Here is a 26,531-nt window from a genome sequence, read left to right as displayed (position 1 = left end):
ATATGGTGATTTTGCGACCTCGGCGCACGACCACAACAACGCCAAAAAAGTGCACCCTCCTAAAATGGCAGGGTGGAATTGGTAATGGGAGTTAATTTCACAAAGGCTCATTTATATGGAGACTACAGTTATATTCATAAGTTATATATAGGAGTTACTTATAGAGGAGAATTTAATAGTGTATTGAAGTTTCCATCCCCACCTTGCCATTAATAGAAAAGTTAATAAATCCTTTAGTAGTCACGTTACGTCATTTTTGTGGGTCATCTTAGCTTTTGTTTACCTTACTTGACATTACTTTAAGTTAGTTATCTATATATAAATATGAGTGGGAAACCTAAAACTCCCATATCTTCTCCGAAACCTCAGACTCGGTCTTCTGTTAGACCTACAACTCCTCCAGTATCATTATCATCCGGTGATAAGAGAAGTAGTCGACTTTCATCTCAATATTTAAGAACTCCTGAACAATCTGATAATTCTAATTCAATACCATTTTCTCCCTCATTAAAACGAACTAATTCAGGTAATTATAAATCTCCAGATTATAAATTAAATCATCCTCAAGTTACTTCTCCATATAATGCATCTAATTTATTGAAGACTCCAAGACATAGTGGATATGATTCGGATGATAATGGGTCAAGTGTGAGGCGGACAAAACTTCAAAAGACTCCTCAATACTTTTCATCTGCAAAGAAATTATTCCAAGGTGATGAAAATAGTCATAATTCAACTAGTACAAGTAGTAATACTAATAAAGATGATCTAACTGAAATTAGTCTGCAATTAAAAAGTAAATTAAGTTCAGCATTAGGGAAAATACAGAGAGATGATAGTAATAAAATATCATTTACAGAATTAAAATTCGATATAGAATCTTCTCCTACTAAGAAATCAAAACCTATAAGTGAAGTTTCAACATTTTCACCATCAAAATCTTTACAACGAGCCAATTTAAATTTACAGACTTTACAACAATCTCCAATACCTAAAACTTCTTATTCAAATACTACATCTCCTTATTTACTACTGAATCCTCAATTTTCACCATTAAAACAAAGCCCAATCTTAAATAATGATAATGACAAACAACATTTAATTAATTTACCTTCAAATGATGAAGAATCAAGTGCTCATTCCGCTTTATTGGCTGCTTTATCTCGACAGAGAAGAAAATCAAGATCATCATTTTCACATAAGAAAAGGCCCTCATGGGGGAATACCAATGAAGACGCTTTTTATACTACTCCACTTATGGTTCAACAACAACAACATATGCAACAACATCTGGCTCAACACCTGGCTCAACCTCTGGGTTCACATCTGGCTCATCATCTGCAACTGAATCTGCAACTGTTGCAACCATCACATCCTCAACCAATAAAGCTACCTCCATTAAATATTATGTTAGGAGGTAGTACAATTCCTGGTAATGAAGACCATGCCCATTCTACACCAGCAGTTCCTACTGAATCTGAAAAGAATAATGAACAAGATGCAGTATTATCATTAATGTCATTATCATCACCCCAGTCCATTAAATTCGGTCATAGCCGAAACCATAGCTTAAATAATAATATTGTAACGTCACCTATATCTTCACGTTCATCACTGGTTATAATGCAGAGCCCAATAAATTCTCAAACCAATTCAGGACCTTTGGCTCCGTCGGCTCCTGCAGCCCCTTCAGCTCCTATACTTCCACCATTGTCTCGATTAATAGGGTCGGATAAGAAACGTCTAAAGAATCCGCATAGTACACATGATGGAGCAGTTGATAGTGATGCTACTGATGTTGATGAGGACGCTGACGTTACAGATGAAGAAGCTTAGGAAAGGTTCGATTTCTATTGTATAACATTTATTTTCATGATATCTTCAATTCTAACAATCTATGAATTAGTCACGTTTCTATATACTTAATTATTTATTAACAATATAAGTTTTTAAAAGTTTTGCATTTATTAATTTCAAGTTCAAGTTTTCGGCATTTGGTCTGGACCTTTCGGGATAATTTGTGTGTGTCAATGAAACAGTAAATCCCCCATTTATTGTCGGTGTTTGATTTTGGTATCTGCATTAGACGTTTCTGTCCCTCTTATATCAGGAGAGGCGACTTGTTGCGCACCGTTTAGGGCGGCGCAATGTCATGTCAAATGCTATCTTACTGTAAAGCGCATTCCAAAATAGAATAATTACGTAAAGGTATGCCCTAGCCATGCCCCAAATAAGTAAGAGATTGGCGCTTTCACAAAGTCGAACTTTTCAAAAATGAACCCATATATACATAATTGTACAAATACCTACCCTTTCTACAAAAACTTTAACTCTGGTGCCGTGCATTAAGGCTTTGAAAATTTTAACAATTCATTATTTTAACTAGAGATATCGTGCCCTTGAAAGGCGCCATGCTGTAGTGTGTCACCACTCAGCATAGATTTATGGGCAAATTATATAAAATGAAACATGAACATACTCAAGAGTATTGAAGTTGCAAAAAATACCATTTCATATGTTGGGGGATAAATGCGCTTGTAATCCTCAAAGTGGAATTCAAAATCAATTGAAAGTAAAAGTGGAATTGGATTTGGAATTAGCTACTTATAAGTGATTGAATTTAAGATTTACTAGTGATTCTTCATCCACACCTTTGACTTCAATAATTTGATCATCATTTGGGAATATGTCGAATCCGTTGTCGGAATATTCGTAAGTCAAGTCATCTTCAAAATACAATTCCAAACACTTGACAGGCTTATTTGTGCTTATTTTAATTTTTCCTGGCTCAATTAAAATTGTATCTAATTTGAGATCTTTGTACCAATTTTGCCAGTTTATGTATTTCATTGGTCTAGGCCAATCACTGGTTCTTCCTATAATATTACCATCTCTATCTCTTAATATAATATGTATGATAATATCTTCTGTAATATAGGTGTCAGCTAACTTAGTGACAAACGTTTGAATTGTATTCATTCCATATAACTTTAAGTCATTATGGGTCAATTTTGTGACAAAATCTCCATTGGTATTGTATAAGTCTATTTCTAAACTTAAACTGTCGAAGAACTCATCACTGAACCCCCATATATCAAGTGAAACTTCATTCAGTTTAACATAATCATGAAGTGGGGTTTGCTTCGATAAGTCTTCTGGTTCATCAGGATCACCAATCCTCTTTAAGTTTCTATAGCAACCAATTCCAATTGATGCACATTCACGTTTAATGGCATAATATGCCAACTTGGGGACTTTATTAAAATCTATTATCGACCAACTTGTCACAGGCCAACAGTCATTTAATTGCCATACTATAGCTCCTCCACACTCGTACTTCAACCACAATCTTCTCCAATATCTATAGGCCAATGAGAGACAGTCCAGCTGCATCAATTGAGTGATATATATCCAATTCTTTAATGTAAAATTTAACGGAAGTGCAAAATTTTCCATCACATAGAGGGCTAATCTTCTTTCAAATCCAACTGACTTGTTGTGGTGATCCATAAGGTAAGATTGGGGGTATAATTGAGATTTATCCAGAACGGCATTGTCTAAGGTTCTGAAGTTTGGTAAAGCAAGCATTCCGAATTCAGAAACCAATCTTCCACCTAATTTGTCCCATGTTTGATATGGCTCTTGTGTTCCATGCCAAACATTCCATTGATGAATGTCCCCTCTTGTTCTATCACCAACCAAATATTCGTGCCCCGAATAAGGAGATCCACATTCATAAGGGACACCATTAGTCATTTTCTTTACTAAATGAGGGAATATATCTTCATAAAATTTTCTAGCAGGAAATGTACTATAGTTATGATGATTATATTTAATTTTCAAGGATTCAGCTATCTGATAATCTTCATTATTTCCTACAAAAACTATAATCGAGCTGTATTGTCTTAATCTAGTCAACTGATCATTAATTTCTTGCTTCACATTTGAAACAAAAGAATGATAAGCTGGATACATACCACAAGCAAACATAAAGTCTTGCCAGATTAATATACCCTTAGAATCGCAGATACTATAAAGATCATCATCTTCATATATACCTCCACCCCATATACGTATTAAATTCTGGTTTCCTTTAATCAATAAATCCATCCATTCATAGTAATCCTGATATTTCAATTGTGAAGTGAATGAATTAGCAGGAATCCAATTAGAACCTTTTATGAATACAGGCTCATTATTGATTTTAAAGTAAAACGACTGTCCTAAATGATCATCATCTTGAATCAATTCTACTTTTCTAAACCCAACAAGTTTCTCATTCAATTTTTCTTCATCAATAAACAATTCAAACCTATATTGATACTGATCCCCATAATTTCTTGGATACCAAAGATGAGGGTTTCTAATACTGCAATGTACTGTGATATTTGATTTAACAGTATGAGATAAAATTGTATCAATAAGATTGTTCTGTGAATCAAATATCTTAACAACAATAGTAGATGGAGTATAGTTTTTAGGCAATGATAAATTTACTTCTACTGAAATATCAGCTCTGTTCAAGAATTTACTCAATTCGTAACGAATGAAAAAGTCTTTAACTAAGACCCCACTAACAAACTTAACAGGTCTCCATGGACCACAAGTCAAAAGTAAGGGGCCCCAGTCCCATCCAAATTGATATTGTGGTTTTCTCACATGTAACCTCGAAGTTTCACCATTCCAACATACATATTTACCATTTTTTACTTCGATTTTCCTGGATTCCTGTAAAGGACTCTTGAACTTTATACGCAATTCGTTATCTTTTGGTTGAACGTATTCTGTAACGTTTATAATATACGTTCTAAACAGATTGTCTGACACCAATAAGCTACTGTAATTTAGACTAATTGTAGCAAATGTATCCAAACCTTCAAATACCAAATAATATTCTTCTTCAGAATCATAGTTCTCAATATCAAAAGAAGTTCTATATTCCCAATTGCTTGCACCAACCCATTGTACCTTTTTCTCATTATCATCAATAAATGGATCAGGAATGTGATGATTATGTAAGAGATCTAAGTGAATTTGGTTCCCCTTAGTATCTTCTCTAGCTTTGAACCATCTTCTAAAATCTATATCAGATCTCTGCGCATCTGACGAGGATTGCCTAAAATACCAATCCTTTAAGGTTATACAAGTCATTAGCAAAGAATTACTACAATATAATACTTCAGAATAACTTGTTCCCTTTACAACGAAACAGAAAGATATGTGCCAAGAAAGATTTCAGAAATTTCATGGTTAAGAATAATTGCTGCATAAGTCATTAATATATTTGGAGAAAAATACGGGGTATGCGTCAAAAAATGTTTCTGTTGCACGAACCCATCGGCAGCCCCCTAACAGAATTCTAACCCATAAGGTCAGGGCAAACTGTAGTCCGAGTGTATATTTCTTTATATTATACCGTATTTTCCAGAAGAGGGTCACACCTGTGGTATCCACAAAGCATTGTTAAAGTAGTATATCTTCCCTGCATTGGTAATATTGTCTGATACATTGCCATGCTATGTAAACTAAAATTACGGTACCATAAATTAAAAGATTGTGTGAGATAAAGCAGTTTCTAAGTAGTCGAGGATCACGGTCAAAATCTTAATCAAAAGTTTTACTTTGTCTTAATTTACGGTAACATATATAACTTCTTAATTAAAAATTATTTCCGTAAATATTTTATCGTTTAATCAATACAGCACTCTTCGTGATTGTATGCAAATCTACAATCCTCAACTTTCAGAATACCTGCAAAACTTAAATTTAAAATAATCTTACTTCCATCATATAAAAAATTGGATTTATCGAGTAAGCCTATCACAAAATCGACTTCGTGTGATTCACGAGCTAATTGATGAAGTTTCTTTTTATTTGTTTGCATTATGACGTTGTTGAAGTCCTCTTTAAGACAGTATAAACCTGACAAATTTAATAAATCTTCAAACTTGAAAAACCCACATTTATATAATGTTGGAAAATAAGGAAATCGGCTTGAACTAAGACTATATCTGGCATACTTCCCAGTAGGCCATTTGCTAACATGCACATATGCCTGAGTGTGCACGTCAAAAACATTCAATTAGCTTAGTAAGGCTAACTCTAAATTCTATGTCTGTAGTATCTCCTTGAATCGCTATACAAATCTTCAGCAAATTGAGAAAAAGTAGCATAATTCTCATTAATATGAAAAAATGACTCTTTATTCTTAAGCACTGTGAAATCACATAACATTTAACATAACTTTTGATGTTCTTCTACATGAGCATGTGCTTTAGAATGATATGTACGCACGCAATTTCTGTCATCATTGCTCAAATTTTGATATTCTCTTAACATGCGCTTCAATTTTGCCTCATTTTTCATCATATTATAATCTAGCTTTGAATCATCCATAAGCTTTAGGAAGAAGACGACCGATTGATGTATTTGCTTTATAAAATATGCCATTTGTATTTAACTGTTGAAGTAATTAAACGGTTAATTTAAATTGGAAAAATGCTGCTCATTTTATTTTGTGAGCTGCAAAAATCTACAGTTGTTAGACAAATCTTATCTAGGACTTTATTTATGAACAATTTAAGAAAATAGAGTCAATAGCTAAAGGAAATAAAAAGGAAATAAAAAGGAATATACAAGACCTACTTTTCTAGTGAATTCCTTTAGTTGGTTGAAGGACTTTGTTTTCAAATCCTAGTGGAAGAATATTTATTTACAATAATAAGCAAGTAGAGAATTGTAGCAGACGAGGATGGCTGATCACCGAAATGTTTTACTTGCATAGAGCTACCTAATGTTGTCTATACAAGGGTATTCGTATATTTCAGATGAGATATTCATCTGGAAATAATATATAGAGTGTGTGAAATAAGCAAGTCTGGTTTATATAATGTGGTCAAGACATGTTTATCGTCCCCTCTCCCCCATTTTTGTAGTATGAGGATACAATCTTGCGACTAGCAATAATACGCCCCTTTAGTTTACAGCTGGATTTCATTGAAACCTGACCTAAAATTTCATATTCTTGGACTGCCGTTTATACTAAAAATAGAAATCCAGGTATGGAAGCCAAGTATAAATCTTACTTTGGGTTTAATAGGAGTATAAGCGGAGTAACTCATATCTTTAACAATGGATCGATTTTTAAAACAACAATAAATAACCTTTGTTCATTAGTCATGAAAATAGATTAATTTCACTCAATATATGTTCTTGTCTTAGAAATTAAGGTTAGTTTTCATCAAAACCATTATAAATATTCAACTAAATTCGTATACTACTACCTATGAATACTCTGAATATAAGTAAATAGTAGATATAGTAATGTCAGTAAGTAGCTCAGTTCCCGATACAAAGGTACCGGTCGTTTCCATTTTGAGTTCAACAGAACATAGTATTGCTCTGGAAAACAATGAATATGTAGAATTGTCTATCAAGCAAGTTTTGAAGAAACATCCTGTAAAGAGTTTAACTAAGCAAAGAACAATCTTGTACATTCTTTGTGTTGGTCTTTACTTCTGTGCCACAATGAATGGTTATGATGGTAGTTTGCAGACTGCAATTGAAACTCTACCTGAATACAAAGAATATTTCAATTTAAAAGAATCAGCAAGCGATACTGGATTAGTATTCAGTATCTTTCCAATAGGCTCAATATGCGCAGTTATTTTTGTTTGGTTAGGTGATTATATTGGTAGGTCTTATGCTGTGATCGTTGGACTATTAGGTACTATTGTAGGTGGTATTATCGTGAGTGCCACTTCAAATCATAAAGCTTATATTGGTGGAAGATTTATTCTCAGCTTTTTTTGCACTATCACGATGAGTAATTCGGCAATGTTGTTGACAGAATCTGTCCCTCCTGATTTGAAGTTTATCACTGGATGTTACAATACATTTTATTATATAGGATCAATAATTGCTACGTGGACAATGTATGGAACTAAGAAAAATCTTGCAGGTGCCAACACTTTTAAGATTGGATTATGGTTGCAAATTCTTTGTCCTGGAATCCTGTTGATTTGCTTAATGATTTGTAAACTTTTCAAATTTAATGACTCTCCTAGGTATCTTTTCTCCAAAAATAAGATTCAACAAGCCAGAAATGTAATAGTTAAGTATCATGCCAATGGTGACGAGAATCATCCGTTAGTTGAGTTGGAAATGAAACAAATTGAGTTGTCATTCCTCGAAAATGGGTTTTTAAAACCAAAAGACTATTTGAACTTTTCAAGCTTTTTAAGGACAAAGGCAAATAGGAAAAGATCTATATTAATATTGGCGTGGTCATGGTTTAACCAATTTAGTGGAAATCAAGTTATTACATATTATATGACAACTTTATTCTTAAATTTAGGGATTGAAAATGCTACAACAAGATTGTTATTAACGGGTATAAATTCAATTTTATGTTTTATATTTGCGATCATGGGAGGGTTACTCATTGATAAATTGCCTAGAAGGTGGGTATTATTGTACAGCAATTCCGGGTTTGTTATCAGTTTTGCAGTTTTAGCAGGAACCACAAAGGTATTTCAATCAGACCCAAACAATCATAGGGCTGCTCAAGTTGGAATTGCTTTTATATATATATATATGGCGGTTTTTTTTTCCTTCGCATTTACGCCTTTGCAGCCAGTTTATCCAACGGAAATCATGTCTAACGAATTGAGAGCAAGAGGAATGGCCATCTATTTTTTAATAAGCAACATTGCATCTTTTGTGAATTTGTATAGTGCGCCAATAGCTATGCAAAACATCAAATATTGGTATTACGTATTTTTTGTATTTTGGGACTTATTCCAACTATTGGTTGTTTACTTAATATTTGTCGAAACATGCGGGTTGACATTAGAAGAGATCGAAACAGTATTCAAAAGCGATAATACTTTGAATGATAGTATTCGTTTATCTAAGATTGCCAGAGGTAAGCTGGTGTAAATTTCAGCTGTTAATTATTCGTAATTCTTACCAGTTGAAAAAGAGAGAAAGAAGAACTCTTACATAAATACTATTGAAATGTTTCAATAAGAATTCCATTAATAACTCTAATAAAGTCAAGTATTGTTTACCATGACTCCTCTATGCAGCCAGCCAAAATATGTATAGGTTGAAATCCTTTCCTATTGTAGAACTCTGACACAGAATATTGTGAATCAACTTGATGTACTAGACCCCAGTCTTGTCAGCACAAGCTTTTACTCGTTATGTATGAAAAATTATTTACGAGGGTTCTAGTGGACAAGCCCATAAAATAGTTCGTCAAAAATTGAATACAATTTTACAAACCAACTTGAATTTCGTAATATATAGATGTCGATATAAACTTATTTGACTTGATCTTCCATATAATACGTAATCAATAATTATAATGTTTTAGTGGTCAAGGCAAACCCCGAAATCGAGCTTAGTAATTGCGAAAGATTTATAATTAAATCTGAAGGATTTTAGGAAAAATTTACCGGATTTGGTAGTTTTGAGTAATATTTTGGTTGCAATTTGACAAAATGAGTATCCAATTGCACAATTGTTGATTATTAAAGTGCGAACCTCCATTCGAAGAATGACCGGTATCGGTTAGGTTAGCGTAAGTCACGTGCCAAAAATTAATCATCAGATTACTAAAAGGGAGAAAAATTTTATAATTATCATTATCATCTTTATATATATAATAAGGTTGCGATAGATTAGAAGTTATTTGTTTTTTAAGCAAAACTCTAAATTATCATAATAATATCATAATACCGTGTTATATAAATCAACGGATATAAATATAGTATAACAGAGGTTTTTAGCATAAATAAAGGTACATATATTCATTGACGTACTTAGTAATCAAAAGTTCAAAGTCCGATTTTCAAAAGTTCATAAGGTTTTTAAATAATGAGTCGAGTACTTTTGCTATTACACCCTACAGTTGTCACTGATCAACATTTGGTTGAGCAAATAAAGAGTCAAATTGCATCAACTCATAAGAACTTCGCGTTAGAACAACATATTATAGATAGAGTAACGCGTGGAGATGTCGAGTTGGCCAACAATACTTATAACGAAATAGTGTATGTGAATCCTAATGATGCCGCTTATCAAATTATTCCTGCTTCTTTGATGAAGTTATTGTACGAAGTTTTAACCGACGAGGGTGTGTTGAGTGGTGATTTACCTACAGATCAGAATTTAGATGTGTTGATGACTGGATTCATAGTAAATGATAATAAATGGGTGAAACCAAAGCCTATTGAAGTTGTCACACTCAAGAAGAAGTCCACCACAAATAGTACAGCTCCACTTAAGAAATTACCATTATTCAAAAAGTTGGATAATTCTGTAGGGTTAACCGATACTTCAGCCGATGAAGAGGATACTGAAGAAACTCAAGCTATGAAGCGTAAGTTAGATGAAACTAAATTAACATATTTCAGTGATGATGATTCTGAAAATGAAGATGATGAAGATGACGGAATTATAGATGAAAATGATTTGATTCAAGAGTCTAGCAATACTGGATCCAGTAAGTTAATCGTTCCTAGAAAGTGTGAATTACCAAATGGTAAGAGAAGAAGAAAGGCTTGTAAAGATTGTACATGTGGATTGAAAGAGTTAGAAGAGGCCGAAGAAAATCAACAACGATCTTTGCAAGATTCTATCTTAGGTAAGATGGCACAATCAGCCACCTTAGAAGCAATAAAAATAGAAGAAAGATTAAAATCGAAGTTAAATGCTGTCAAATTCAAAGATGAAGATTTAGCAGAAATTGATTTTACCGTTCAGGGAAAGACCGGAGGATGTGGTTCCTGTGCATTAGGAGATGCTTTCAGATGTGACGGATGTCCTTATTTGGGATTGCCCCCATTTAAGCCAGGAGAAGTAATAACCATTGATAGTTTAGGAGAAGACTTCTGAAATCAATAACAATAGAAACTAGGCATTTGGATTTATAGGGGTTTACTTGGCATATTTGTTTATAATAGTTAGTTCTAATTTCATTTCTTTTATTTATTTACTTACTTCAATATCAGATATTCGTATTATTTACAATATTCAATATAATTTATTCCTTTTTATTTTCGGTGAGGATTAAAAATATTTCTCATCTTTATTTTTTAGGGCGTCATTACACTCGCCACATCAGATAAGATACATTCAAAATACTTTATTTGCACAGTAAAATATGAAAAAATCTGCGCTTCACAGCGTCATGCAATTAATCGTATCGACCCCCTCCATTAGCATGGTCTAGCTTGTGTTTCTCATCAAATTAAAAATAATTCAATGCTAGTTATAGGTCCAGGCAGCGAATATGAATGATTGTAAGTACACTTATTGTGAAAATTTTAAACAATTCGGGATTATATTAGAAGTCATTCCAAATTTACAGCTCTAACACAACTTTATTATGTCTGTAAATTGCTGAAAAGTTATAAGAAGAGATGTAGCCCATAGCTTCATATTGTAATTATTTTTCTGTATGCAGCTTAAAATGTTTTGCGCTCAATTATTTTTTGTAGTTACTTTCAAAAGAAAAGTTTTCAAAATTTAAAAAGTGTTTTGAAGATGTCCTAGGAAAGAAGCTATTCGACTTCTTTTGATTAATTAAATATTTTATGTAGCATTAGCTTACAAGAAATTTCAGACAGCAAATATTAATTCATGTTAGCCTTTTCAAAAAAAAAAAATAGTTTAAATTAATGAATAAATCTTGATATATGTTTCTAAATTCAGGATGAACTTCAAGACTACATTACTCGTTGCAGCCAGAGCCATCTGCGACCTTTAAATGATCATAAAAATGATCGTAAGAAATAAGCAAGCTCCTCAGGACACTTCATTTTAGTGTATTGGTCCCCGCCGGCACTTTTAATAAACACTTCATATTTTTTTTTAGCTTTCCCCTCACAAGCCGCCTTTGAATTTAAAATCAATCTAGTAGTCCAGGCTCTAAAATGAATTTTTTATATTTCTGTAGAATATTCGTTTTCGGCCAAAAAAAGAAGGGCCCATAGAAGAGTGAATTTAGCACTTACGGTGTCTTTTCCATAGAACATCCATCATACTGATAGTGGTTTCCCTTTGTTTACCTTCTATTTTCTATATTTTTAAAAACACCGATGCTGGCAAAATAAGGTATAAAAGTAAAATACAAAATAATGGTGATTAAAATAAAACCGGAACTGTAAATCGAGGGCATATTTTTGCTTAGAGCTATTCAAAAGAAAAGTTTCCTGTTATAGAAGGGTTCACTTTATAATTGCTATTTTCTTTCTCAAAGAGAATTTGGGGGATTAACGGTATGCAGGACATTTTTATGCAATATACGCACATTTACACTTTGGGATAAAAACTAGTGGATAAAAAATAAATAAAATAAGAATTTTAAATAATCTTCAGGTACAAAATATTTTTGTTAGAGGATATACAATTCCGTTTTATGCATTTCATCACAGTTTCAAAACAAGCTTTTTATATGCGGCAATGCCTTAAGGAGACATTTCCCACTTCCCCCAATCCATTTCTTATCAAAAGGAGATTAATAGAACTGAGGTACCCATAAATTAAAGTAAGCTTGTACCTACCTCGTCAAATGTGCCTGATGAATAAGAATAATGTAGCTTGCGAAAGCATGCAAACTTTGAATTGAGATCCTTTGTTCACAATATCTTATTTTTTATCAAAATCTCAGGGCGTGATGGTCATTTTCTCTCATTCATATTATTATTATTATTGTTGTTGTTAAGAGAGCGTTTATGGAGGCTGTAGTTACTGTTACTTAGATATGCTTATACGTTTGTGGTAGAATCTGTATATTCCTTTGTGTTATATTTTGTTTGATGTTTCTTTGTTTATACTTTTAGGTTCGTAGCCATGTTTGTAGCCGTTTCTTTTATTCCCCGTATTATACATACTAGAAACACAACAAACACCAAAATAATCGAACACTTACCTTTGTTTTGCAATCGTCTATTTCCTACTCCATGTATACTTACACGTTAATAATTATATTTAAATTTAATCCTTTGAATGCTTTATTCAAATATGGCATTCTGAATAATATTTTCCTAAACCGTCTCTTTTGATATTTCAAGTGAAAGAGAAGATAGATAAAGATAAAATTTGGGTATTAAGCTAATTTCAATTTTTAGCCTCTTTTAGTAAAATTAAATTACTTTATTATGTACGTTTTCGTTGTTTTTTATTGATCCAATTTCATGTGCAAGGCAAATGTCTGATATTAAGTTCTTAACCAAGGTGTTTGGTACAAAGTTTCTAAAACTTTTATTGTAGGATGATCTGCAAAATGTGTATTGTCTCCTGAGAATGTTGCAACAGTGGTATTCTTTGCGAGTTCAAACGAGCATTTACAGCTATTAATCACGATAAGGACTTCAATCGAAACATATCAATGCGCAATTCAATTGTCTGTATAAGTTTAAATGAGTATTTTAAACTATTAAGAACATGCGTTACATGTAGTTCATATTCTTGGTAAAGACGATTCATTTAAAGTTCATGAAACTTGGATGAAAAGCCTATGTTTTTGAGTATAACGAGTTATAAATAAAAAATAGAAGATCTGTACCATACTGAACAGATTTTTGACATAAGCAAAATAATAAATATGAACAATAATGATGGCCTGTACATCTGAATGATTCGCTTCCATTCGCATTATTTTAGTTGACAGACCTGATTCTGCTATTACTGCATTATAATCAATAGAGGCCGAAGCCGATAGCGTATATGCGCTAATAAAGGAAAGTTGCGCTAGACACCCTCCTGAATCCATTTATCTCACATAAATATACATGAACAGTCAGTTATGGATTGCAAGTTTTGAAAGATAATTTGAGGCAGATCATTTTCAACGCCTTACTTTTCCACCTACCATGTTCCCCTTACCTCCAAAATGACGTCCCACACATGCTCAGCATACATCTTTAGTGTGTATATGAAGACATACACACATGTTGATTTCAAGACAGCAGCACTTACTTTTGGATGGTGAATTGAGCTAACAATGTACCGGCACTGCAATGAATCCCCCACAGAACACAAAATAAAGAATCTGCATCTGGTAAAACTTACCTACATAAGATTTCATATTTTGTATGCGTCTTTTTTTTCACTGCGAATTGCATCTGGGTTAACTAGGGATGATTCAGCAGCACGATTAAAGATGCTGAAAGATAGCGGATAATTTCAAGGAAATAAAGATTCTCCTTCGGTTAATTGCTTGTTTTGCTTGACTATTTGTCTTGATTTACTGCCATAATATTTACTGTGCTCCGTAATATATACATTAAAATTGTTTACCATTCTTGCTAAGTTGAATAAATATTTAAGCACAGGATACGCTTTGAAAGTAGTTAAAAATCTCGCTTATTATCAATACCAATGCTAGAAGTTGTGGATAATTAAAATAACACTAAAAATTGTTCAGAAAATTTTTTCTGTTGCCTTAAGAATTTTGCTAACAATTGAAATGTAGGGGAGGGGATTTATTTTCTAGTTTCTTCCTTTATTTTCTATTTTATTTTTTATAAATCCTATTTATTTTGGTGGTTTGTACACGCCTCTGACTCTTCATATAATATTTTATTTTATGCTATATTTCTGCTCCTCTTTTAACTTAGCCACTACCCTTAAACTCTTAAGGTTATCATGATGCTGTTAACAGGATAGTTAGGAGTTTTTTTATCTATCGTAACCCTTCAATAATTATACTCTATTATGTCTCTTAACTACTAGAAATGTACCATAGAGTAAATTTATCAGAAACAAGAGCAAATTAATTGCAAATCACTTGCTAATTTCAGCAAGTGTAAAGCCGTAAATTTAAATAAATACAGCAATTTGCAAATTGAAATTTACCGTGAGTATTAATTATAGCATATATTAACAAGGAAGACAAATATGAAAAGAAAAGCGAAGTACAGAATAGGAATAGAAAAAGAAATCAAACCTTATAATAAATAGAAAAACTCTTAAAAATAATAAAAAGGAATTAGCCATTTATCAATGAGAACATATCCGTGTGGGAAATGCAAAAGCAGTAACAACATAAACATCAGGGTTTGTTAATTGTATAATATTAAAATAAATAAGAAAATTGATAATCTCACCAACCTGTGACGTTATCAGTAAAGCAATGTTGCAGTAATCATAATCATTAGTTATTTGTTGGAGAAGAAAAAATAATTAATTTCGATCATCCTTTTTTCTATAGAATATTTTTGACTTAGTCAACAACATTTCAGTAGGTTTACATTATGAGTAAACGTTTAAGTGTAAGTGTAAGTGTAAGTGTGTATTTGTTTGTAGCAGCGAGTAAGTCGCTTTTCTTCTATTGTTGAGAATTGTAAGTATCAAAACCATAAGTTCCATTTCCTCCATTCACATTCGGATTACTTAATGGATTAGGCAATGAATTATACCTTTGTTGGGTTTGAGGAACAGAAACTTGCACGGGAGCTTCGTAACCTCCAATAGAGAATTGTGAGCCAAATTCACTTGAAGTAGGACCTGATCCAGCAGGTTGCAAATTTTGAGTTTGATGTAATCCATATGATTGATTTGGAATAGCTGATAATGGTGATAATTTTTCCTGCGCACTGCTTTGATGCAAGGATTCATTAAGATTACCATTGTTAACACCACTAGTGTTAGGATTGTTATTATATGAAAATTGGTAGTTCTGTGGAGCTGGTGGGGCTATCATTGCTCCGTTATTATTATTTTGGAATGGGTTAGATGAAATTATAAACTGTTGATTATGATTAGCTAAATAACTTGCAGCAGAATTACCTGCTGATCCTATCTGTGCTGATTGTTGCGGTATGGCTTGCACTGGAGATTGACCCTGTTGCTGTAATTGTAAATATTGTTGATATTGGTCTTGCTGTAATTGAGCAGCTGCATATTGTTGTTGTACTTGGTTCGTCTGTTGAGCTTGAACTGCTTGCTGCTGTTGTTGTTGCTGTTGAACTTGTGTTTGTGCTTGAGCAGCCTGTTGTTGTCTGAGCGCCTTCTGACGACAATAGTTACAATTTTTATTCTTACCATTTCTTCTTGGGGTATATCTGTAACCAGGATACTTCTTGGCATGGTTCTTCTTTTCTTCCTCAGCCAAATTGTTCCAATGATCTTTTTCTTCCGCAGTCAAAGCTCTCCATCTTCTACCTAATTCTCTAGACACCTCTGGATTACTCTTTATAACATTCCCTTCGTCAAGTACCGATTGATGATATTTTTGTCTGAACAAAATAAATGCATTTCTTGGTCTAGGAATTCTATTTGCATTAGATTTACATATACATTTGTCACTATTAGGAAGATTACCTCCGGTGGGATGATGTGAGTGAGGATGGTGGTTGGTAATATATCCAGCAGAAGCACCACTAAACGAAGAAGCTGGAGTAGTGTTTGCGGTAGAGGATTGACTCGTTTGTGAAAATACATCCCCAGCATTTTGCTGAGGTTGAATATACATAACTTTTTGATCACTAAACATCATCGGCATTAAATTATTACCGACCAAATTTGGTGAAATTTGACCAGCGGAATTATTGTTGTTGTTATTATTGTTATTATTGTTATTATTGCTTAAGGAAGCGACAGCTGCTGCTGCTGAAGCATTGATATCATTATGATAGCCTTGCTGTTGCAGGTGCTGTTGTTGATTGACAGGAGGCATAATTTGAGCTAATGAAGGTAATATATGTTTCGAATGGACGTCTTCAACTGGCATATTATGATTTGAGTAGTATACTACAGTGGACATGGCTCGATATTATGCTTTCAAATAACGGATTTGGTTACAACTTGCACAAATTAGGAATGTCCTTCACAAATTTGCAGTAATGAAAACTTGAATGATGTTGGATAGTAGCCAGAAATATTAAGTTAACAAATAACTATTAACTATTATTTACGATAATATTGCAACCAAAAAATTCAAACTTTTCAAAGAATGAATTATGTCTTTCAATGTTAGGTAATACGGTTCAACTCCTTCTAGCCACAATTAAGCTATATAAGGGGTAAATTAGTCCGAGGAGTTAATTGGATCAACTAAAACAAAGCTAACTAAGTAAAATCTTGCTTTACTTATACTCAAGTGAAGAGTGTTAATAAAATCAAGATTTATCAAGAGACTACTTTATAAAAGGAATCCACTATCTTTTCTTTATCAAAAAGAAAATCGAAGTGTATTTATTTTTAAAGATTATTTTAATACTTTTAGGAATTGTTGCCTTGCAGTATTATAGGTTGATCTCCACAAAAAATTTTCACACAGGCTAGAACTTTAATGGATACAGTCGCTAAAAATGGTTGTTATTTGGACAAAGGATGGATTGAATTCAATCGAATCAAATCAAATTTAACCAGACTTTTATTTATTCGATCCTAGTTATGCAAAAACAATTTACCATTTTTTCTTTACAGACAAATTTATATGTATATATATATATTTGAAAAGGAACACCAGTAAGACATAGATTAAATTATTTTTTGATTGACCAAAAAAAAATCAAATATTAGGAAAATAAATGAAAAATAAAAAAATAAAAAATAAAAAAAATAGGTGCTGATAATGAGGAACCGGACACATATAACACATTTTGCCCGAATCCTTACAAAATTACAAAACACCTCACCTACAATAACTGTATTTTCCCACATACAACTTATTTTTTAAGCGTGTATTCATTGTTCCTATTTCAATTAAAGTTAGATGCACAACCAAAATGTTATTTTTTTATGACCTTTATGCATGATTAAAATAATATCAATTACGTATTTTTGAAATTGCTGTTCCTGATTTGGCATTATTACTCTTTTCGTCGCTTGCGAATAAAAGTTATTTTTAAAGCCTGTTAATCAACTGGAAAAACCTTTGCTAAAGGGATTTAAGAAGGATACCGAAAGCCAAATGACGGAAAAAAAGAAAGAAAAGAATACAGAAGAAAAGAAATAAAAGGATAATAGTTTTGAGAAAGAAGTTAAAAGATGTCTTCCCGTGAGTATTCCAGTTAAACGTAGGAGCAGTCAACCTTATAACAACAGAAAAGCAGTAACTCATAGAAGAGTAAACCACTTATGCTGAAGATAATTATTTTGTTGACTCGTCGTTATCTTGTTTAATGCATGATGGGGATTGTTGATGTACATCTTGATTGAAATTATAACCAAAGAATTCCATTATTAATTAACTAGAGTTATAATCTAAAGTTACTACCATGTCATTAACTAAGGGACGTCATCCTTTATTTGGCATTAAAATCTGTCCTTTGTTCATTGTTTATTTAGTTGTCAATCGATAGTTTATTTCTTTTTCTTTTATTTCTCTCCTCGAAGACTATATTTCCAGTACTGCTAATACCGAGATATATAGTGAAGCTTGTTTATTGTTTAGTATTCCGAACAAATGATTTGTGTAATCTTGACGAAATTAAATCTACGGTAGATGGGAAAGGAAATAAAATATTATTGAAGATAAAGGAATACTCACCAAAAGAATGAGTTTAGTTAGTAGAGGGAAAGCATTAACTACATCTTCATCTGTCTAACTGGAGATATAAAGATCTTTTCAATTAAAAAATCTATTTTAAACTAAAAGATCAGCTACAATTTATTCATGGTGATTGTTAAATAACTATGACGAGAATTGAAGAAAAGGATACTGATTCACGTTCGCCCGAAGATGTAGAAGCTGAAATCTTAAAAAAGCGCAAAATAACCATAAACAGTAAGTAGAAAATTGAATAGCAATAGAGGATTTGTATACAGGTAATACAGAGCTTTCTAATATTTTTTGACTCTATCAGATGAAGATCAAAGGAGTCTATTGATACGATACCTTTTTAATGCTTAAGTTGACATATTAATGAGAATAAGTAAGTAACAATGCTTTTTATTATTATGTAGAATTTTTAATAATGAACAAAAATATGGAACAATGAAAGATTACGGTAAGGAGTAAAATTCTAATATTGCTTAACTTGGTATGCATTCTGATCTTAGCAGGGTACAAAATAGGTGAGAATTTTATTTTCCACATATCAACAGCATTAGAAAAGCCGTAGTTATAGTTGTGGTAAAATGCAAATCATGCACGGTTAAACTTGCTACCTAATACATATTATGCGAAGTTGAAAGTTGCACTGCAAATAACACAGGCAGATTGACTGACGAACGGAAATATACTATCTCTGCATCACTTGGGTGACGATATTGCCGTAATTCGTCCAACCCAAACGTATTCCTTGAAATACAGCTTTATATCTTTATTATCGCTCATTCTTAAAGAGCTAAAGTTTGGCTCAATTTGATAGACTTTAGAGATTGGCGGCATTTTAAAAAAAGAGACTATGTTGCATTGACCCAATTTGGTCAAATACCCCTAATGTATCTGCAGTTTACTTATTGAAATATAGCGATTTCCCCTTTTTGAATTTATTTATTTTCTAATCTGTTGTTTTGTTCTTACCTTCTTTACTTTTGCTAAACTTGCTGAGAAATAATATTGTCTATGCAAGATGGTATTTCTTTCCTTATTTGAAGAAGTATATGTAATTTTTACTTCTACTCGTGGTATTTCTAAATGCAAGATACGACTAGAAGCATAATGCGGACATAACGATTCCTATTATGCAATGTACTGAGTTGGGCAGTTCATTTTATCCGAAATTCATTATGATCTCTTCGTCGCGGGAATTGCACCTATTATTTCGTGTATTCTTTCGGCATTTTCAAATGGACGGTAGCAAATACCTTATAGCACTTGATTTGTTTATGATTCATTTTACTTTCGTTTATCCAGGATGAAGGTTTTCTAGTCTCCAGATAACACGATCTCGCCAAGCTAACTGTGTAATTTTTCCAAATCACAAGAAAGGAATTTACTTCTCCACAAAAACTCGGGGATAGCCAAGAACTGTGCGATCAAATTTGAAGAAGTAGACGCTTATCACGTTTATTGACGTTATCGATAGGATGTCAATGGTTACGATAAGTCTGCTAATAGAACCATAAGCGATTGTAGGTGCAAACTGGTCACAAATTTTAAGGTTGCTATTTTCGTTTAAAAAATTGGAGATTGAGAGAACATGTATTTTAGAGCACTCCAAAGCCATTTCATGCAAAATCTTTGTAACGGTAAACTTAAGTTTGCTGCTTTTAACTGATTTTAACCTCTCACTGTAAATCAAAGTATCGTACGTATCCCGTTGCCTTTGCTCTCAACTAGACAGGTAATTATGTAGGACCTTATTTTAGACGATGTGCACGGCGATACACCACTGAGGTGGACACACTAAGGTTTGACTGGCAAATTTCTCCTACAATTTAAGAAACTTTAATCAATTCTAAATACTTACACAGGCTAAAGATGGGAAGACCCTGTAAGCTTATCCCTTACTTTAGATTATTATGATTGTGACACATAAGGCACTATAAAAACAAACCTTAAAACCTTAAACACGGAAGTAGAGTTCAAAGGTCACGTCTTACAGGTAGTCAAGTCTACTTATTTTACTGTTTTAAGCTGAAATGAACTTTATGTAATAGAATAGAATCTGTAGTCAAGTGAAGCTAGGTAGGAGTTGGGTAGAAGAAAATACCATTTGACTCCTTTGATTGCTTTCCGTTGCAAGCTAATTTTGAATTGAGAAGAGTTTCATAGATAGTGTATTCGATGTCAAACCTTTAGTTAGAGTTGTAAGCACATGTTGCTAAGACTTTCTTTTTTCTTAACAATTTTATTTTCTAAGCATATTTAATATTTGAGTTTCGAGCTTTTTTAAATCCAAATTCCGGTTGCGCTTCATGAAAAATAAAATTATTTTGAATATTTTTATATTTTTGAATATATCACTGTGCGTCATGTACGGCCCACCTTTGTTTTCGGGAAAACTTTAGATATTACTTTGTGATACATGCCCCCTGAGAGAGAATCAACCGTTTTAGACACATTAACAATTTTTACCTAGTTTTTGTTATGTTCCTTTCTTAAACAAGTAATACTGCAGTGTTCCTAAGTAAACAATAATAACTAGAACACAATTAAAAAATATTACAGGGGAATCATACATAAAACTTGTTTACAAAACCATTTTCAGGGCGATATATGTAAGTAAAAACTGAATTAAGTAGAATGTAATGATGGCGGTAGGTACATACACCGGTTTTTTTTGGGGGAAGTCATTGTAAAATTAGATCTTAGTAATGACATTAGTGATTTTTACATTTCAGGCGGTCGGTTTTTCAGATTTACATCTGATCATACTCTATTGTTCTCATGAACAACGAATTTTCAAAGATCACTGTTTATTCGACTTCTCTCCTATTATTCGGTACATTCATGACACAATATTCTCTATCGTTACAACTAAATTACAGTATACTGTGGATTGATATTTTTTTGACTTTATGCATGAAAACCACCTAAACGATTATCTATAAACAAAAGACATTGCAATCGAGTTTCTTTATTGACTGCGGTACCGCCTTCCGTGTTTGACATTTGACATTTGACATTTGGCATGACTCTCCGGTGCTTGAATGCAAATTCCGATTGTCAGAATGTACCCTTTATAAAATGGTATACTATACGCGACGACCTAATTGTATCTATTCGTAACTACAGAACCACTTTGCTACGTAAATGTAGTATGGTTATAATAATGCTCACTAAGAAGCGAAATAAGCAGTGATATCGTAACCAAAGCGTTTAAGACAATACACTTCTATTAAAGGTTACAATTCCCAAATTCAGTGCATATTCCATAATTCACAATAAGAACAAATTCCAATTCGCCTGAAGTATACCAATATTTACATCAAATTCTTATCGATCAAGTTTAATTAACATTTATGTTATTTCTATGCTAAAATTCGTTGAAGATCTGATCTGTAATTTAATATGCTGCGGCATGGATGTATCACATTAACTATGGTACAATTTTTATAGAGAAATGATAACACCTACCATTGAACGACAAGTAGTTTAGCCATAGCTTCAGTTAGATCACCTGTAAACAGCCAAATATGTCTGATCTAGATATCTTGAATGGTAGTGACGAATTCCCGTATCCTATCTCAATCAACAGAACTGATTTTAAGAGCTTTGATCAAGCAGAAATCGACGACTTTCTATATAAGAATCATCGATTTACATCAATAGATGTGTTAATTAAGGAACTTACACAACTTTCTAAAGATTTGAATCAGAATTTATTGGATTTAGTGAATAATGACTATAATGACTTTATAAGATTAGGAAAATCAATTAATGGAGGTTTAGATTTAATTAATCTAGTATCAGGAGATTTAAAGAGCTTTAAATTTGATTTAGTCAATCATTACAAGAGATTCGAAGACTCCCATCAATTATTAGATAATGCATTAAAGAAAAGACAACAATTGATTCATTTGAAGACACTTGCTAAATTGAATGTAGTACTAAATGATCAAGTAACTAATTTTGAGAATGCTCTAATACTAGATGCAAACGAACCTAGACGAGGCCATCACATTACTCCTGAAAAATTAAAGAGTTTGACAGGAATGTATCTATCAATATCTCATCTATATCAATTTGTATGTTCACATTCGGTGATTTTTGAGTCATCGGATACCACAGCAGATACTGAATTAAAGGACACTAATGAAAAAAACAACATCCCTGCTAGTCTCTTTACGAAAAACTATTTAAATCATAAGATTGCATCTATAAAATTTGAGTTCAAGACATATTTGGATGAAATTGTTAAGTTCAGTTTACGAGATCATGGCCATAGTCGCAGCCTGGATACCAGCGACTTGATCCTTGAGCTTTTAAATGTTTACAAAGTGATTGGCCACGAGTCAGACTTGTTAGCGATAATTAGGCGAAAATGATAATTACATAAAATATAGTATATGTCAATATGACTTGATATAGTTATAGTTATAGTTATAATTATATATGAGATCTTCACGTGACCATGATACCCAAATTTACGCGGCACCACCTTCACACAGTAAACTACAGCACCAACCAAACGACGACAAATCGCACTTACAATTTTTCTGTGAAAAGATATCCAATACTAAGTATAGCGAAAGCTGTAGCCAACAACAACAGTAATAACAACAGCACATACACTACAATGGTTTTGGGGCAATTTTTTACGGCCAGACACGAGTGGGAAAACATCGATAAAAATCAATTACCCAGTGATATTCCTGAAGTGGATGAAGTAGGAGCCACTTCAGCTCCATTACTAGCAGCATCATATTATATTGGAGCTAAATGTAAACCATATAATGATGATTTTATGTTATGTAAGGATGAAAATAATGGAGGATCATTAGAATGTTTAAAAGAAGGAAGAAGAGTCACCAGATGTGCTATTTCTGTATTGAAAGATATAAATAAGTACTGCTTTGATGAATTCAAATTACACTATGAATGCTTAGAACAAGAAAATCATAGAACAGGACATTGTAGGCCATCTGAAGGTGTGTTGGGTAAATGTATTTTCCAACACTTGAACTTGGAAAAGAAAATCCCCGGCGTAGAACAACAAATTCACTTAAAACCAAACCCCATCTTTACCGGAACTTCTAAGGATAAGAAGAAAACTGCTGAATTCTTAAAGGCTAGAGAATCCAGTACCACCACCGCCTCTGCCCCAGCTAGTGCTCCAGCTTCAAATTAAGATTTCAATACATTCACATACACATTCACATACACATCCCATCCTCTCCACCCGTCGCTATCGATTTGATCCCTGTTCCCCTCTGCATTTCACTTCATTTCAGGTCACTACAGTACATTAGCCAGTCTCTAAGACTCCCAATATTCTCATAGACTAAGTATTATTTCTATACTTCATATTTACTTATATATATATTTAACTATACTGCCTACTTTAATTTATCCTGCACACAGGACACTCACCTCTCTCTCTCTCTCCGATCTCAAGTTTAAATTTTCAGTAAACAAAAATTTCACTATCAGTAAAGAATCCCTTTCACTACCCATTAGCATACCGTTAGAGCAATTCAGAAATGTTTGGTAATTCCGGTGGCAGTGGTTTTGGAAGTTCAAACGCCGGGGGTGGACTCTTTGGAGCCAAGTCCGCTAGCGTAAGTAATTCAACACCAGGATTCGGAACATCATCACAACAACAGGGAGGACTCTTTGGAAGTTCAACCATAAATAATAATTCTACCACTAGTGGAGGATTATTTGGCAGTAATCAAAATACTAATGCCAATGCAAATACAACCAATGCATTTGGAAGCAATCCAGCACAAACCTCAAACAATCCCTCGGGAGGATTATTTGGCAAGCCTGCAGCTCCTCTGACAGGATTGTTTGGTAATAACCAAAGTACCAACAATAATTCAGGTGGATTGTTTGGTAAGCCAGCCGCCCCCTCCGGTGGATTGTTTGGAGCATCATCCAATACCACTGGAAATGCATTTGGAGCACCAGCCACCAATACTACGACTCAACCAGCTAATGGTGGATTATTTGGTAGTGGTAATTCTGCTGCAAGTGGAGGATTATTTGGAAACAAACCTGCAACAGGAACAGGACTCTTTGGGTCCAGCACTACACCTTCAGGAGGATTGTTTGGATCCCAAAACCAACAGCAACAACAACAGCAACAACAGCAGCAACAACAGCAGCAACAACAGCAGCAACAACAAATTCAACAACAACAACAGCAGCAACAACCACAACAATCCAGCTTATTCGGAAATAATACCACAAACAATTCACAACCCTCATTTGGATGGTCAACCAACCAATCCCTGAAACCCGCTTTAAGTTCTTTCAATTCCTTAAATGGGAATAACTCAAATGGTACTATCAATACTACATCTACCACCAATAATATAAATACATATACTCCTGCCATTAATGATCAATTAGAAAAGATTAAAGAACAGTGGGACCCCAATTCCGCCAAATGTGTACTTAAGACTCATTTCTATAATAAGTTCAATGATCAAGAAATCCAGATTTTAATGAGTCAACCCAGACCTAATAATGAAACACCAGAAGATTGGGATAATGCCATGAGTAAAAGACCCAGTACCAATCATTATCCTATAAAGATAACGTCCTTTTCAGATGTTGCTCAAAGAATAGAAACTCAATTAGATCATGTAGCCAAATCAAGAATACTATTAAATAATATTAATGATAAACAAAATGCTTTATCATCCAAACATGATTTAGAAAATACAACAAGAGTATTACGAGCTAGAGCTAGACAAAAGAAATTATCTCGAAGATTATTAAGATTAGCTACGGTATTGGCTATATTAAAATTAAAGGGATATCCTTTATTACCAGAAGAAGAAGAAATCTCTAAAGAATTTGATGCCTTATCATCGAAATTAAATGATCCTAATAGTCCTATAGGTAAGTTAAATGATGTATTTGCCAGATTAGCAATATTAAAGGAAAGAGCAGAAGATTTGAACTTTCAATTCGATACTTCTTTAAATGCCTTGAATGGAATATCCACAGAAGATGTTCAAGATGTTAAAGCTGCTGAGCAAACCAATACTGAAGAAATCATTAAGAAATTATCAGAAGTATTATTGAAACAACAAATCGGACTCAATTATCTTAATGAAGTATTAGAGAAGGATACAGAAACTGTCAGTAACTTGACATCGTAATATATATTTATATACATCCATATAACTATAATTAACTATAAAAACCCTTAAATTGTGATCTACTCCTGCTACTACTCTTATCCAGTAAACTTTTATTCCATCGTTTCATATCTGGCTGACCTCTTCCGGCGATTACAAACTCAAACTTGTGAAATATCTGGAAGTTGTGTCGCATACACTTGCGTAAGTTCAGTACGTCTAGTGTGTCTTTGTCTTCATAATTGTCTATTTCTTTGACATTCTCTGTGTCTTTGACATTCTCTATGTCTTTGACGTTCTCATTCTCTTTCTTATTGCTGTCTAGCACTACAAAGGGACTATCAACCTGCGCAGTACTGACTGAATACCTATTGCCATATTTTAATCCCTCATTCGTAAGCAGATGACGGAACTGTATCTCTGTATGTCCTTCAAGGTATTCTTGATCATTCTCTATGTAACTATATCGCGGTACAGCTATCAACCGTGACAACTGGTCGATTATCAGATCCTGTTGTTCTTGCAACACCCTTTTATCAGGAAAGGCTCTCCCTTGCTCATAATTTCCATGACTAAAGCGTGACTGAAGCAATGACGGTACATCAGTTGCACTATACACCACTTGAAGCTTATTTCCATATGTAGCAAGTCCCGAAGTATCGCGATCGACTCTAAAGAACTCAATATTCCCCAAGAGTTTGAAGCATTCTAGCAAGTACGCCACCTCTTTAGAATTTGAAGGTGCCGGAGCTAGCCGTATCTCGGCGTGCACATGACTCTGTAAGTGTCGGGTCAATCCCCACGTGAGTTTTCCGTAGTTCATGGTTAAGTGTAGACACAGTAAAACAATACTGAAAGTGAAAAATTGG

At 33.3% G+C, this 26,531-nt stretch overlaps 9 protein-coding genes across 9 annotated transcripts; 6 read left to right on the top strand and 3 right to left on the bottom strand. All coding sequences in view use genetic code 12, as the record gives it.

Moving 5' to 3' along the window:
* The first annotated feature begins 217 nt into the window (after positions 1-217).
* RJT21DRAFT_19969 (uncharacterized protein) lies at positions 218-2,220 on the top strand. The gene has a single exon (XM_064883684.1). The coding sequence runs from the start codon at positions 325-327 to the stop codon at positions 1,834-1,836; it is 1,512 nt and encodes a 503-aa protein (XP_064739217.1). The 5' UTR covers positions 218-324; the 3' UTR covers positions 1,837-2,220.
* Positions 2,221-5,420, bottom strand: RJT21DRAFT_19968 (uncharacterized protein). Its single transcript, XM_064883683.1, has one exon. The coding sequence runs from the start codon at positions 5,149-5,151 to the stop codon at positions 2,605-2,607; it is 2,547 nt and encodes an 848-aa protein (XP_064739216.1). The 5' UTR covers positions 5,152-5,420; the 3' UTR covers positions 2,221-2,604.
* Positions 5,421-7,323: 1,903 nt separating this feature from the next.
* RJT21DRAFT_129695 (general substrate transporter) lies at positions 7,324-8,940 on the top strand (the record flags this gene model as incomplete). The annotated part of the gene is made up of 1 exon (XM_064882971.1): positions 7,324-8,940. The coding sequence occupies one exon, from the start codon at positions 7,324-7,326 to the stop codon at positions 8,938-8,940; it is 1,617 nt and encodes a 538-aa protein (XP_064739215.1).
* A 942-nt stretch (positions 8,941-9,882) lies between these two features.
* Positions 9,883-10,902, top strand: DRE2 (electron carrier; the record flags this gene model as incomplete). Its single annotated transcript, XM_064880081.1, has 1 exon — positions 9,883-10,902. One exon carries the CDS (start codon positions 9,883-9,885, stop codon positions 10,900-10,902), a length of 1,020 nt encoding a protein of 339 aa, XP_064739214.1.
* A 4,438-nt stretch (positions 10,903-15,340) lies between these two features.
* Positions 15,341-16,744, bottom strand: RFG1 (HMG domain-containing transcriptional repressor; the record flags this gene model as incomplete). Its single annotated transcript, XM_064883621.1, has 1 exon — positions 15,341-16,744. The coding sequence occupies one exon, from the start codon at positions 16,742-16,744 to the stop codon at positions 15,341-15,343; it is 1,404 nt and encodes a 467-aa protein (XP_064739213.1).
* Positions 16,745-22,044: 5,300 nt separating this feature from the next.
* RJT21DRAFT_112421 (Golgi transport complex subunit) lies at positions 22,045-22,896 on the top strand (the record flags this gene model as incomplete). The annotated part of the gene is made up of 1 exon (XM_064880080.1): positions 22,045-22,896. The coding sequence occupies one exon, from the start codon at positions 22,045-22,047 to the stop codon at positions 22,894-22,896; it is 852 nt and encodes a 283-aa protein (XP_064739212.1).
* Positions 22,897-23,147: 251 nt separating this feature from the next.
* RJT21DRAFT_81784 (uncharacterized protein) lies at positions 23,148-23,699 on the top strand (the record flags this gene model as incomplete). Its single annotated transcript, XM_064885300.1, has 1 exon — positions 23,148-23,699. The coding sequence occupies one exon, from the start codon at positions 23,148-23,150 to the stop codon at positions 23,697-23,699; it is 552 nt and encodes a 183-aa protein (XP_064739211.1).
* Positions 23,700-24,010: 311 nt separating this feature from the next.
* On the top strand, positions 24,011-25,699 carry RJT21DRAFT_19920 (FG-nucleoporin). The gene has a single exon (XM_064883682.1). It carries the CDS (start codon positions 24,052-24,054, stop codon positions 25,681-25,683), a length of 1,632 nt encoding a protein of 543 aa, XP_064739210.1. The 5' UTR covers positions 24,011-24,051; the 3' UTR covers positions 25,684-25,699.
* On the bottom strand, positions 25,666-26,487 carry RJT21DRAFT_118499 (uncharacterized protein; the record flags this gene model as incomplete). The annotated part of the gene is made up of 1 exon (XM_064881058.1): positions 25,666-26,487. A coding segment is annotated over one exon (773 nt), but the record flags the coding sequence as incomplete, so codon positions are not given.
* Between the last annotated feature and the right edge of the window lie 44 nt (positions 26,488-26,531).

The sequence above is a fragment of the Scheffersomyces amazonensis genome, assembly GCF_036850825.1.
Source record: "Scheffersomyces amazonensis strain UFMG-HMD-26.3 chromosome Unknown RJT21scaffold_2, whole genome shotgun sequence".
Lineage (NCBI taxonomy): Eukaryota > Fungi > Ascomycota > Pichiomycetes > Serinales > Debaryomycetaceae > Scheffersomyces > Scheffersomyces amazonensis.
This window is presented reverse-complemented; position numbering and strand designations above follow the sequence as displayed.